The sequence below is a fragment of the Ranitomeya imitator genome, chromosome 2 (genome assembly GCF_032444005.1).
Source record: "Ranitomeya imitator isolate aRanImi1 chromosome 2, aRanImi1.pri, whole genome shotgun sequence".
NCBI classification, from domain to species: Eukaryota; Metazoa; Chordata; class Amphibia; order Anura; family Dendrobatidae; genus Ranitomeya; species Ranitomeya imitator.
Genome location: NC_091283.1, coordinates 313,731,716 through 313,747,367, shown reverse-complemented (window position 1 = coordinate 313,747,367; position 15,652 = coordinate 313,731,716). Strand labels below are relative to the sequence as shown.

The window sequence follows — 15,652 nt, the reverse complement described above, 5'->3', positions numbered from 1 at the left end:
TTTTTCTCAGCGAATGAGCAAAAACCAAGGCGCACCACACAGATGTACATATGGTATACCAACAATATGAAAATATGATACGGGGTGCAAGTGAGTGATAAACAACTATGTAATACAAACAAAGAAACAGGTATCACTCCAATGATGCACACCACATATAAAAATAAGAAACAAGATATTGAAAAAACACAAGATTTTATTGAAACACCACATAAAACATAATTAAAAACAACAAGCACAAAACCCTGTCCATAACAATAAATGCAAGGTACAATAATATGTATAAAGCACAATAAATGTACAAACCTGCAATGCTGTAACCCTGCCTATACCCCAGATAAAGTAAGGACTATATATGGTCAGCTGAAAATACCAAGCTGGCCAGAGAATGTACACCCTGCACCACCCTATACGTAGCGATGGGTACCTGACCCAAAAAGGTGCCTGAATATAAACAGTAACCTATGCGGCTCATGGGACACTTATAGGTGTCTTACCCAGACTCACTGGGCTATGAAAATTCAGCAGTCCCAAAATAACATGCTAACAGCAGAGAGAGGACCACCAAATGGCGTCCCCAGCAAATGCTGGGATAAAGATTACCCAAGGCAGAAGGGTGGCCAGGAACAGTCCAGGGGTAAAGCGGCACGCCAGCAGGACTAGGGACAAAGCTAGGGCTGCTTTGTCCCTAGTCCTGCTGGCGTGCCGGTTTCTTATTTTTATATGTGGTGTGCATCATTGGAGTGATACCTGTTTCTTTGTTTGTATTTAAATTTTTTTTCTCGCTACACCGTTTACTGATTGGATAAATTATTTTTATATATTGATAGAGCGGGCGATTCTGAATGCGGTGATCCCAAATATGTGTATTTTTTTTCTTTTTTGAATGGGGTGAGATGGGGTGATTTGAACTTTTATATTTTTTTATTTTTTAATATTTTTAAAAACATTTTTTTTTACTATGTACTTGCTTCAATAGTCCCCATGGGAGACTAGACGCTGCACTTGTCTGATTGCTTCTGCTACATAAAGCAGGGCTGCTCACTTGCTATGAGTGCCGACCGCTGGGCAATGCTCATAGCTATACGGCTATGACAACCACAGGAGTCTCCTGCTGACGCCGGGTTGTCATGCCAACCCTTTGGCGACCCGCGGTCATGTGGGAAGACTCGGTCATTGGATGTTAAGGGGTTAAAATAAAAATATTTATAGTCACCTTCCATGCTGGAGGGGCTTCTCCCCTATGTGGATTCTATGATGTTTAACAAGTTGTGATTTCTTCACAAAACATTTTCCACATTCTGAACAGGAAAAGGTTTCTGCCCTGTGTGGGTTCTCTGGTGTTTATCAAGATTTGATTTCCGGTTAAAACATTTCCCACAATGAGAACATGAAAAAGGCTTTTCCCCTGTGTGGATTCTTTGGTGACTAACAAGATCTGATTTCGTCACAAAACATTTTCCACATTCTGAACAAAAAAAAGGTTTCTCCCCTGTGTGGCGTCTCTGATGTTCGATAAGATGTTTTTTCTCTACAAAACATTTCTCACATTCTAAACATGAAAAAGGCTTCTCCCCTGTGTGAGTTCTATGGTGTCTATCAAGATGCCCTTTCTTATTAAAACATTTCCCACATTCTGAACATGAAAAAGGCTTCTCCCCTGTGTGAATTCTCTGGTGGCTATCAAGATTCACTTTCTGGGTAAAGCATTTCCCACATTCTGAACAGGAAAAAGGCTTCTCCCCTGTGTGAATTCTCTGGTGCTGAAGCAAATCTGATTTTAGGGTAAAACATTTTCCACATTCTGAACAGAAAAAAGGCTTCTCCCCTGTGTGAATTCTCTGGTGCTTAAGCAAATCTGATTTATGGTTAAAACATTTTCCACATTCTGAACAGAAAAAAGGCTTCTCCCCTGTGTGAATTCTCTGGTGCTTACGAAAATCTGATTTATGGTTAAAACATTTTCCACATTCTGAACAGAAAAAAGCCTTCTCTCCTGTGTGAATTCTCTGGTGCTTAACCAAATCTGAATTCTCAACAAAATATTTTCCACATTCTGAACATGAAAAAGGCTTCTCCCCTGTGTGGAGTCTCTGGTGTCTAACAAGACGTGATTTTGTCACAAAACATTTCCCACATTCTGAACAGGAAAAAGGCTTCTCCCCTGTGTGAATTCTCTGGTGCTTAACCAAATCTGCTTTCTCTACAAAATATTTTCCACATTCTGAACATGAAAAAGGCTTCTCCCCTGCGTGGAGTCTCTGGTGTCTAACAAGATTTGATTTCGCCACAAAACATTTTCCACATTCTGAACAGAAAAAAGGCTTCTCTCCTGTGTGGAGTCTCTGATGTACGATAAGACTTGATTTTTGTGCAAAACATTTCTCACATTCTAAACATGAAAAAGGCTTCTCCCCTGTGTGAATTCTCTGGTGCTGAAGCAAATCTGATTTTTGGTTAAAACATTTCCCACATTCTGAACATGAAAAAGACTTCCTTGCTTTAGGAACAGTTTGTTTTTTAATGCCTCTTTTGGGTCTTTGATTTTCCTTCGTAGTCGGTAGTGAATCAGATGACAAATCTTTGCTGTGAAGGGATGATAGTATATCTGGAGTAATGGCATTCACTTCAATTGTATCCTGTGAGATCTCAAGATCATCTGATTTTAAAATTGAAGATGTCAGCTGTCCCTCTGATCTCCAGGTACAGTCATCTGTCAAGAATAAAAACAATTATTTTTCAATAAAATATCCTTGAACTTTATATTTTTGAACATTTCTCCTAAAGCTGTCTGTAAAAATGGTAAGTTGATGTACATACTCGTGTATAAGTAGAGGTTTTCAGCACTTTTTTTGTGCTGAAATCACTCCCCTCAGCTTATACTCGAGTGAGGTGTCAAGAACATAGAGAGGGAGAGGCAGCGGCAGAGCAGCGGGTCACAGAGGTAGGAGCCGGCTGCTGCAGCTAACTCCGGTGCCCGCTGCTAAAATGAAATGAATATTCATTTCTCTGTAAAAGCTCGTGCAGTGTTAGCTGCAGCAGCTGGTCCTGCAGCTACTGGGAGGTCACGTGTGCCGCTACTTAACAGAGATGAATATTCATTCTGAATATTAATTTCTCTTAAGTAGCGGCACACATGACCGCCTGGCGGTTGACACTGTGTGCCCTAATTAATACTCACTGCCCCACACACATAGTTCCGGCGTTGGGAGCGGTGAGTATTCCGGAAGCTGTGCTCCGCTTGTGAGCAGCGCATGACGTCCCTGCCATGCAATGCTTACAAGCATAAAGCAGCTGCTGGCATCGAGACAAGACGCTGCGAGGGAGCGAAGGAAGGTAAGTGTAATGGTTTATTTTTTAATGCTTTTTGATGGGGGCCAATCATACAAGGATAATATTGGGGGCCATGCATTCAAGGATAGGGATGGGGCCATGCATACAAGGATAGGGATGGGGCCATGCATACTAGGATAGGGATGAGGGCATGCATTCAAGGATAGGGCTGGAGCCGTGCATACATGGATAGGGATGGGGCCGTGCATACAAGGATAGGAATGGGGACATGCATACAAGGATAGGGATGGAGCCATGCATACAAGGATAGGGATGGGGCCGTGCATACAAGGATAGGGATGGTGCCGTGCATACAAGGATAGGGATGGAGCCGTGCATACAAAAATAGGGATGGGACCATGCATACAAGGATAGGAATGGGGCCATGCATACAAGCATATGGATGGGGGCCAATCATACCAGGATAAGGATAAGGAGCCTTGCATACAAGAATAGGGATGAGGAGCCTTGCATACAAGGATAGGGATGAGGAGCCTTGAATACAAGGATAGGAATGAGGAGCCACGCATACAAGGATGGGGATGAGGGGACAATGCATACCCGGCTTATACTCGAGTCAATAAGTTTCCCAGTTTTTTTAGGTAACATTAGTAAAATTAGGTGACTCGGCTTATACTCGAGTATATACGGAATGTAAAGATAGCTTTATTGATTTATTCTCATTTGCACAATGAAAGACTAGAAGCAATGGGATGAAAATGAAATGGAGGAGACACAGATTGGATATTAGAAAAAAACCTTTTGACAGTGAGGGTGATCAATGAGTGGAACAGGCTGCCACGAGACGTAGCGAGTTCTTCTTCAATGGAAATGTTCAAATAGCAGTATGACTTTTATAAACCAATCCATCAATATCCACTTTCACAAAGTCAAATCTTCCCATCGCTTCTGAGCCATTCAGGATGCCCAAATCAAAATTAGGACCCATGTAGTTGTCATTATTATAGTGAGAAGAACCCACTTAATTTACGGTGTGTGTCACTTGGAGCACAATCTGGGCACTATGTGGTGAGTAATAAAATGGTATATTCAAGAGTTTTCACTCTCCAACATCCACTGTGCGCTAATTTTTGGAAAGTGGCTGTGGAGTCAAAATAGTCACTACTATAGATTAATTCACTGAAGGTTAATGTAGCACCCCAGGTAACCGGTTGCTACAGTGGTGTTGCTTTTCCTTCGGTGAAGGTAATGTCATGATCAGAGGCAAAAAAGTTCTCTTCACTAGGTAAGGCACCCACATGCAACAAATTCTGAATCCAGGCCAGGAGGGGGAGCTCAAGACCCGTATTCAGGGGAGCATCCCCCAGCTATATGTATCCTGACCTGGAGGAGGAGTTAGGTTAGTTGGAGAGGAACAATGAAGTGGACGGACGTCTAGGAGAGATGCAGAGCAGGAGAGAGGTCTGACAGCCACAAGGGAGCTGCAGCCTCTGGGAAAGGAGAAAGAATCTGGAGAGTTGGATGTGGAGTATCTGGAGAGGAAAGGAGCAAAGGTTATGAACAGGGCTCAGAGGAGAACTGTGACTGGGCACCCTCAGAGCCGAAGCGCAGGAACCAGGTACTGGGAGCCCGAGGCTTTTGTGGAACTCTAGGACACAGAGCATAACCGGAAGGCCAGTAACTGTATGTAATTGGCCCACACCTCGCCTGAGACGCAGCAGCACCTAAGGAGCCCGGGGCATGATAGAGTCCCTGTAAAACGGCTCAAGCTGCCCATCGTGCAGGTACCTGTCCCAGGACAGGGGGAAAATGGAAGTGTTATGATAAGGTAATTCAGTACCACAATGGACATAGAAGTCAGAGCACATACAGTGACCTGACAATAACCCAAAAACATAGAACGAGCTCTGAGACGTGGAAACTCTGCTGACCGCAATCCCTAATCCTCTCCAACCACACTAGAGGCAGCAGTGGATTGCGCCTAACGCTCCCTATGCAACTCGGCACAGCCTGAGAAACTAGCCAGCCTGAAGATAGAAAATAAGCCTACCTTGCCTCAGAGAAATACCCCAAAGGAAAAGGCAGCCCCCACATATAATGACTGTGAGTTAAGATGAATAGACAAACGTAGAGATGAAATAGATTTAGCAAAGTGAGGCCCGACTTTCTGAACAGAGCGAGGATAGGAAAGGTAACTTTGCAGTCAACACAAAACCCTACAAAAAAACCACGCAAAGGGAGCAAAAAGACCCTCCGTACCGAACTAACAGCACGGAGGTACACCCTCTGCGTCCCAGAGCTTCCAGCAAACAAATAAGCAAGCCGGACAGAAAAAACAGCAAACAAAATAGCAAAAGCGGAACTTAGCTATGCAGAGCAGCAGGCCACAGGAACGATCCAGGAGGAAACAGGTCCAATACTAGAACATTGACTGGAGGCCAGGATCAAAGCACTAGGTGGAGTTAAATAGAGCAGCACCTAACGACTTCACCACATCACCTGAGGAAGGAAACTCAGAAGCCGCAGTACCACTTTCCTCCACCAACGGAAGCTCACAGAGAGAATCAGCCGAAGTACCACTTGTGACCACAGGAGGGAGCTCGGCCACAGAATTCAAAGCAGTACCCCTGCCTTGAGGAGGGGTCACCGAACCCTCACCAGAGCCCCCAGGATGACCAGGATGAGCCATATGAAAGGCACGAACAAGATCGGGAGCATGGACATCAGAGGCAAAGACCCAGGAATTATCTTCCTGAGCATAACCCTTCCACTTAACCAGATACTGGAGTTTCCGTCTTGAAACACGAGAATCCAAAATCTTCTCCACAATATACTCCATCTCCCCCTCCACCAAAACCGGGGCAGGAGGATCAACAGATGGAACCATAGGTGCCACGTATCTCCGCAACAATGACCTATGGAATACGTTATGTATGGAAAAAGAATCTGGAAGGGTCAGACGAAAAGACACAGGATTAAGAACCTCAGAAATCCTATACGGACCAATGAAACGAGGTTTAAACTTAGGAGAGGAAACCTTCATAGGAATATGACGAGAAGATAACCAAACCAAATCCCCAACACGAAGTCGGGGACCCACACAGCGTCTGCGATTAGCGAAACGTTGAGCCTTCTCCTGGGACAAGGTCAAATTGTCCACTACATGAGTCCAAATCTGCTGCAACCTGTCCACCACAGTATCCACACCAGGACAGTCCGAAGACTCAACCTGCCCTGAAGAGAAACGAGGATGGAACCCAGAGTTGCAGAAAAACAGCGAAACCAAGGTAGCCGAGCTGGCCCGATTATTAAGGGCGAACTCAGCCAAAGGCAAAAAGGACACCCAATCATCCTGATCAGCAGAAACAAAGCATCTCAGATATGTCTCCAAAGTCTGATTAGTTCGTTCGGTTTGGCCATTAGTCTGAGGATGGAAAGCCGAGGAAAAAGACAAGTCAATGCCCATCCTAGCACAAAAGGCTCGCCAAAACCTCGAAACAAACTGGGAACCTCTGTCAGAAACGATATTCTCTGGAATGCCATGTAAACGAACAACATGCTGGAAGAACAATGGCACCAAATCAGAGGAGGAAGGTAATTTAGACAAGGGTACCAAATGGACCATCTTAGAGACGCGATCACAGACCACCCAAATGACTGACATCCTTTGAGAGACGGGAAGATCTGAAATAAAATCCATAGAGATATGTGTCCAAGGCCTCTTCGGGACCGGCAAGGGCAAAAGCAACCCACTGGCACGAGAACAGCAGGGCTTAGCCCGAGCACAAATCCCACAGGACTGCACAAAAGAACGCACATCCCGCGACAGAGATGGCCACCAAAAGGATCTAGCCACTAACTCTCTGGTACCAAAGATTCCAGGATGACCAGCCAACACCGAACAATGAACCTCAGAGATAACTCTACTTGTCCATTTATCAGGGACGAACAGTTTCTCCGCTGGGCAACGATCAGGTTTATTAGCCTGAAATTTTTGCAGCGCCCGCTGCAAATCAGGGGAGATGGCAGACACAATTACTCCCAATTTGAGAATACCCGCCGGCTCAGATAAACCCGGAGAGTCGGGCACAAAACTCCTTGACAGTGCATCCGCCTTCACATTTTTAGAGCCTGGAAGGTATGAAATCACAAAGTCAAAACGGGCAAAAAACAGCGACCAACGAGCCTGTCTAGGATTCAACCGCTTGGCAGACTCGAGATAAGTCAAGTTCTTATGATCAGTCAAGACCACCACGCGATGCTTAGCTCCTTCAAGCCAATGACGCCACTCCTCGAATGCCCACTTCATGGCCAGCAACTCTCGATTGCCCACATCATAATTACGCTCAGCAGGCGAAAACTTCCAGGAAAAGAAGGCGCATGGTTTCATCACCGAGCAATCAGAACTTCTCTGCGACAAAACAGCCCCTGCTCCAATCTCAGAAGCATCAACCTCGACCTGGAATGGAAGCAAAACATCTGGTTGACACAACACAGGGGCAGAAGAAAACCGACGCTTCAACTCTTGAAAAGCTTCCACAGCAGCAGAAGACCAATTGACCACATCAGCACCCTTCTTGGTCAAATCGGTCAATGGTTTAGCAATACTAGAAAAATTGCAGATGAAGCGACGATAAAAATTAGCAAAGCCCAGGAACTTTTGCAGACTTTTCAGAGATGTCGGCTGAGTCCAATCATGGATGGCTTGGACTTTAACAGGGTCCATCTCGATAGTAGAAGGGGAAAAGATGAACCCCAAAAATGAAACCTTCTGAACACCAAAGAGACACTTTGATCCCTTCACAAACAAAGAATTAGCACGCAGGACCTGAAACACCGTTCTGACCTGCTTCACATGAGACTCCCAATCATCCGAGAAGATCAAAATGTCATCCAAGTACACAATCAGGAATTTATCCAGGTACTCTCGGAAGATGTCATGCATAAAGGACTGAAACACTGATGGAGCATTGGCTAGTCCGAATGGCATTACTAGATACTCAAAATGGCTCTCGGGCGTATTAAATGCAGTTTTCCATTCATCGCCTCGCTTAATACGCACAAGATTATACGCACCACGAAGATCTATCTTGGTGAACCAACTAGCCCCCTTAATCCGAGCAAACAAATCAGATAACAATGGCAAGGGGTACTGAAATTTAACCGTGATCTTATTTAGAAGGCGGTAATCTATACAAGGTCTCAGCGAACCATCCTTCTTAGCCACAAAAAAGAACCCTGCTCCTAATGGCGACGATGACGGGCGAATATGCCCCTTCTCCAAGGACTCCTTCACATAACTCCGCATAGCGGCGTGCTCAGGCACAGATAAATTAAACAGTCGACCTTTTGGGAATTTACTACCAGCAATCACAATCCCTATGCGGAGGTAGGGTATCGGACTTGGGCTCATCAAATACATCCCGGTAATCAGACAAGAACTCTGGAACCTCAGAAGGGGTGGATGACGAAATAGACAGAAATGGGACATCACCATGTACCCCCTGACAACCCCAGCTGGACACAGACATGGATTTCCAATCTAATACTGGATTATGGACTTGTAGCCATGGCAACCCCAACACGACCACATCATGCAGATTATGCAACACCAGAAAGCGAATAACCTCCTGATGTGCAGGAGCCATGCACATGGTCAGCTGGGTCCAGTACTGAGGCTTATTCTTGGCCAAAGGCGTAGCATCAATTCCTCTCAATGGAATAGGACACTGCAAGGGCTCCAAGAAAAACCCACAACGCCTAGCATACTCCAAGTCCATCAAATTCAGGGCAGCGCCTGAATCCACAAATGCCATGACAGAATTAGATGACAAAGAGCAGATCAAGGTAACGGACAAAAGAAATTTTGACTGTACCGTACCAATGGTGGCAGACCTAGCGAACCGCTTAGTGCGCTTAGGACAATCAGAGATAGCATGAGTGGAATCACCACAGTAGAAACACAGCCCATTCAGACGTCTGTGTTCTTGACCGTTCAACTCTGGTCAAAGTCCTATCGCACTGCATAGGCTCAGGTTTATGCTCAGATAATACCGCCAAATGGTGCACAGATTTACGCTCACGCAAGCGTCGACCGATCTGAATGGCCAAAGACATAGACTCATTCAGACCAGCAGGCATAGGAAATCCCACCATGACATCCTTAAGGGCTTCAGAGAGACCCTTTCTGAAAATAGCTGCGAGCGCACCTTCATTCCATTGAGTGAGTACGGACCACTTTCTAAATTTCTGACAATATACCTCTATCTCATCCTGACCCTGACACAGAGCCAGCAACTTTTTATCTGCCTGATCCACTGAATTAGGTTCATCGTACAGCAATCCGAGCGCCAGGAAAAACGCATCGATATTACTTAATGCAGGATCTCCTGACGCAAGAGAAAATGCCCAGTCCTGAGGGTCGCCACGTAAAAAAGAAATAATGATCCTAACTTGTTGAACTAGGTCACCAGAGGAGCGAGGTTTCAAAGCCAGAAATAGTTTACAATTATTTTTGAAACTCAGAAATTTAGTTCTATCTCCAAAAAACAAATCAGGAATAGGAATTCTTGGTTCTAACATAGAATTCTGAACCACAAAGTCTTGAATATTTTGTACTCTTGCCGTGAGCTGATCCACACATGAAGACAGACCTTTAATGTCCATCGCTACACCTGTGTCCTGAACCACCCAAATTTCTAGGGGAAAAAAAAGGCAAAACACAGTGCAGAGAAAAAAAAAAATGATCTCAGAACTTTTTTTCCCTCTATTGAGAATCATTAGTACTTTGGGCCTCCAGTACTGTTATGATAAGGTAATTCAGTACTACAATGGACATAGAAGTCAGAGCACATACAGTGACCTGACAATAACCCAAAAACATAGAACGAGCTCTGAGACGTGGAAACTCTGCTGACCGCAATCCCTAATCCTCTCCAACCACACTAGAGGCAGCCGTGGATTGCGCCTAACGCTCCCTATGCAACTCGGCACAGCCTGAGAAACTAGCTAGCCTGAAGATAGAAAATAAGCCTACTTTGCCTCAGAGAAATACCCCAAAGGAAAAGGCAGCCCCCACATATAATGACTGAGTTAAGATGAAAAGACAAACGTAGAGATGAAATAGATTTAGCAAAGTGAGGCCCGACTTTCTGAACAGAGCGAGGATAGGAAAGGTAACTTTGCAGTCAACACAAAACCCTACAAAAAACCACGCAAAGGGGGCAAAAAGACCCTCCGTACCGAACTAACGGTACGGAGATACACCCTCTGCGTCCCAGAGCTTCCAGCAAACAAATAAGCAAGCCAGACAGAAAAAACAGCAAACAAAATAGCAAAAGCGGAACTTAGCTATGCAGAGCAGCAGGCCACAGGAACGATCCAGGAGGAAACAGGTCCAATACTAGAACATTGACTGGAGGCCAGGATCAAAGCACTAGGTGGAGTTAAATAGAGCAGCACCTAACGACTTCACCACATCACCTGAGGAAGGAAACTCAGAAGCCGCAGTACCACTTTCCTCCACCAACGGAAGCTCACAGAGAGAATCAGCCGAAGTACCACTTGTGACCACAGGAGGGAGCTCTGCCACAGAATTCACAACATGGAAGACCCTGTAGGAAACTTCAGGCAGTAGGGACTTCATCTTCAAGAGGCGCTAGAGGAAAGGCTCACGGACCTCACCTGGAGAAGGGGACCCTCCATTGCCTCTGAGTTGGCCGGGCCATACCACCATCCGTGCCTGGTGCCCTGGACTGTGGCCAGCCAATTGAAGTAAACCAGGTAAAGGCTTACAACTTGTGCCCTATCTTTATTCACTGGCACATACCATCCACACCTTACATCTTAGGACCCTGCTTCACCTGTGGGAAGTGTAACATCAGTGCTGCCACAACATCCCCAGAGGACTCCTTTAATGCAGCGTCGGTCCCACTATTGACCGAACTCCACAGGTGGCATCACTACAGACTTTAAACATTTTTCCCTGAAAAGACAGTTCCCCTTTAAATTTGAGGCCAAGGGCCACGGACCGGGTCGCAGCCACCGTGACATTCCCCCTCGAGACCGGACCCGATACCGAGTACCCCACTGCCCTGGGAGCGACTCATTATCATTTCCAAAATGGAGTCACTTTATGAGGTTTTAAACTGCTCTGGTTTTCTGCATTTTGTCATATTAAGGCTTGTGAAAATGGTGTGTACCATCTCGCCTGGGATTTGCACCTGCCACCTCTACTTCTGTCACCAGGCATGGCCTCATTCATTCTGCAGGCAGCACTGGGGATGGAGGAGATATCGGAACCAGAAGCTCTGAATGGTGCAGGCTCTGTTCAGCCATTTAGATTAGGGTTGCTGTGAACTGTAGTACCATTGTCACGCCGTTCTGTCTGTATCTGGTTTTCGGCGTGACAATGCTTATGTTTGCGTTAACCCTTTACTCTTTTCCACCTAATTTGAGCTGGGATACTGTTGACTGTTACCTGGATGGAGCCTTCTCAGTTCCCTGCTCTGCTGCACAGCCGTACATGGGTATAGGTCTTTTCTATTGCTTACCTTCCTCATGTGCTGTCCCTGGTTGTCCGCGGGTTGCAAGGTAATTTGCTGCTGGTGCATGACTTTCCACGTGTGTCAGTGCATGCAGTCACAGCCAGGTGCCCTAAGCCACAGTTCCTGCACTTATTGTGCTTTAATGGTTTCTGTTTGTGCTTAGGGCATGCGCGGCCACTTGAAATGCTGTCCCCAGCCAATTGCTGAGGGGAAGCTCCTATTTAAACTTCCCCTGCCCTATGGGTGGGGCCTGAGCTACTCACAAAGCTCCTGAATTTTGCTATGTGTGTTTGTGTTCCTGCACCTCTCCTGTCTATGTTTTGGTACCAAAGTCCTTGCCTTGATTACTGTTTTGTCCTGTTCTGGCGCCTGTCCTGGAGGCGGTATATCCAGGCCAGATTCCTTGATCCTGTACCTGTCCTGTACCTGAACCTGTCTGAACTGTGTCTGCTGTGATTATGTTCCTGGAATCCCTCTGCATCTGGAGCCTCACACCCAGTGACTTTGAGTCTCTTGTAACCGGTGACTACCATGCGGTGTTAACCCTGTTTGGCTCACGTCCAGTACAGCGGTGCTTGCATCATCACGCTTGAGTTCCTTCCTAGGTCCGATGCCCGGAGCCTGACGACCGCAGTCTAGAACCTTATGACCGCTGCCTGGAGCCTGATGACTGTGGTGGTGCCTGTAGGTCGTTTCAGATGTCCGGAACCGAACAACTCCTGTCTGATGTCTGCCGGTGACCCTGATGTCCTGATATCCTGTCTGTACCCTGATGTCCTGTGCTCTATGTCCTGATGTAACTGATGACCTGAGCTGCCAAGCCAGTGTCCCAGCTGATGACCTGGGCTGCCACGTCAGCGTCCCAGATGTCTATCCGATGCCCTAATGACCTTGTGCACCCTGATGTCCCAATGACCTGATGTGTCCTGATGTCCTGCCTGTGTCGTGATAACCATCCAGTCAGGCATTATGGGTGTGTGTGCTGTCCATCTGGAGTAATCCGCTTCCTGCTTTCGCCAATTGGAAAGCACCCCACCCTACTAAAGCTCAAAACAAATTGCAGGAAGATGCCAGATACAGCCTTGTTCTCCTCTGGTTCAGTCCTCTGTGCTAAGCTGCTGTGACCCCTTAATCTTGCTTCTTATGATTTTGTATTTTCTCTGCCCTCGTGGATCTGACCCAACTACTTGACTATTCGTCATCCCACCTCACTCCACAGAACAGCAGGTAACACCATGGCCCAAGCCTAGGGATCTCTGTGTAAGAACAGATCCACGTAAAGAATGTTGAGCAAGGAAATCCTTGGGATCTGCAAAGCTGAGTAGATAGTGCCAAGCCTGATTGTGGTAGCCATATTTTGAGCTGCCAGGTAACCAATACATTGTGTCTGGAATCTATTCCAACAAGATATGCATTCAAATAGCTAAATGGCAAGCCTTCCCTTCTTAACCCTGCCATGTGCCCAGACAGTAGAGTACAACCATATACAGGGTATTGTTGGATTCAAGAGATGTTGGAAAATAATTTGTGAGGTCCATTTGTTTCCCATTATCCTTTGTGAAGAAGTCCACAGTTATCACTACAAAAAGCGACTGTGACTATGGACAATAACACATCTATCAAAATGTTCAAACTCAACAGTCTTTATCAGTAAAATATGAGTAGTGGTATCAACTCTCTGGAGTAATTAGAGTATGGGGCTCGGTGGCTCTTGGCAATCTAAACTATCGTAAGGGCCAATATTTTCTATCAGATGAGTTTCAAGAAAAAATATTAGACATTTAAAGAGAACTTTTTATAATACTGCAGAGCTGGGGCATCTTCAAATTAGATCTCACACATTTGGAAGAGGTAATGGAGACTTAAAAAAAAAAAAAATACCAGGGAGTTCCAAACTTACAAACTCACCTAACTGAGGCAGGCTGAACCTACCACAATCAAACTATCAACCAGAATGAACATGTAAAAAAAAAATTAAAAAAAAAACAGAACAAAAAATATGTTACATCTTTCCAAAAAAAGTATGTACGAGGGGAGAACTCCAACACTAAACTGGAGTTGCACTCGTTTATGGTGGATCATTGGAGCTACTGAGTACTGACCAGAAGAGTAAAGAAAGTATTAGCGCCCCCATTTTAGGAGAGATTGTGCAGTAATCTGAATCTATGAGACCAGGACTCGAGCCATGCCAACACATGCCAACACAAGGGCTTGCGCCCTTTCTAATCACACTGTATACTTCAGACTTTCAGTATAAATCTGAACTTTGCCACCTTCAAAAATTTTCAGATTACTCTGTGGTTGTGGGATGCATTAGGGGAGATCAGGGGGATGAGGAATACAGAAGGGTGGTGTCGAATTTAGTGGATTGGTGCAATGGTAACTATCTACAACTAAATGTTAAGAAAACTAAGGAGTTGGTGGCCAACTATAGCAGGATTAAATTGGAATGCTTACCGATCACTATTGCTGGTCAGGAGGTAGAGCAGGTGGAGAGTTACAAATATTTAGGGGTCCATTTGGATAGCAAACTGGACTGGAGATGCCACTCAGAGTTTGTCTACAAGAAGGGGATGAGCAGACTGTATTTCCTAAGGAAACTGAGGTCTTTTAATGTGTGTAGCAAAATGTTAGAAATGTTCTACCAATCTGTAGTGGCAAGTGCCATCTTTTTTGCAATCACGTGCTGGGGTAGTAGTGCGCGGGCCTCTGATGCAAATAAGCTGAATAAGATTATTAAGAAGGCAAGTTCTGCTGTGGGCTGTAATCTGGACTCTTTTGGGGAGGTAGTGGAGAAAAGAACTCTGAAAAAGTGTATGGCAATTATGAACAATAATGCACATCCATTATATGAGCTATTCATGAGACAGAAGAGCACCTTCAGTAACCGGCTAATACTTCTGAGGTGTAAGAAGGAAAAATATAGGAAATCGTTTGTGCCAACTGCCATGGGAATGTACAACAATAACATTAGGGTTAAACCACCAAGGTGAATGTCTACTTATTTCTCTACATTTCAGTTCACTTGTTGTGTATGTCCTATTCTAATGTATAATGTTCTTCTGTCAACTCCACTGTCATGTCAACTATGTAATTCCTTTATGATTTAAGTTGTGCTGCTGTGATACCATAATTTCCCACGGGATCAATAAAGTGTATCGTATCGTATCGTACATCTCCTGCAGGCATGAATAAATGTATATTACAGCCATGAACCATGCACAGCTTAGAGATATATCATGGTACAAGTGTAATGTTTTTTATGTAGTTTATCACAATCCTCCTTGAAATTAGTCGGTTTTAATACAAATTGAAAAGTCAGGATAAAGGGAAACTCTGTTATTGTACAGAAATTCACACTTGGCCCTCACTGCACATTAAATGCTGTTGATCATAAATGCGAAGTTTGTCCAGAAAGACTGGACCTGGTCTTGTAGGGACCATATGAGCACATTCAGCAGCACAGAAGGGGGAGAAGGTAGATTCATCCAATAAGATATCAGGGTTCTAGGAAGCCAAAAGCATCATTACCCTCCGCTTTCTCTTACAGGCCCATCATAATATCTTGTCAGCACATTCTACGTACGTTGTTATTTGGCTTTGAAGTCTACAGACCTTGGCAGGTAACGGTCAGTGTGTTCTAATCCCTTAGGGGTAGGTGGATCCTGTGTAAGAAGGTGGCGGGGACCCTCATGTGCCCTCTCTCTCCTGGACTCTGTTCGCACGTTCACATGTGGCTGCCAGACCTGAAATAACGAGCACTTTTCACCTATTGTGTCCCCCCATTTCCTTGTAGATTGTAAGCTTGCGAG

At 45.2% G+C, this 15,652-nt stretch overlaps 1 protein-coding gene across 4 annotated transcripts in view; it reads right to left on the bottom strand.

Moving 5' to 3' along the window:
• Positions 1 to 710: 710 nt before the first annotated feature.
• The window catches only part of LOC138663418 (zinc finger protein 345-like), a 127,605-nt gene continuing 112,663 nt past the window's right edge, over positions 711 to 15,652 (bottom strand). For all 4 annotated transcript variants that reach the window (XM_069749617.1, XM_069749614.1, XM_069749615.1 and 1 more), the window contains one exon: positions 711 to 2,713. In XM_069749617.1, the coding sequence (XP_069605718.1) occupies positions 1,281 to 2,713 (1,433 nt within the window). In that variant the 3' untranslated portion in view covers positions 711 to 1,280. The remainder of the gene's footprint in view (positions 2,714 to 15,652) is intronic.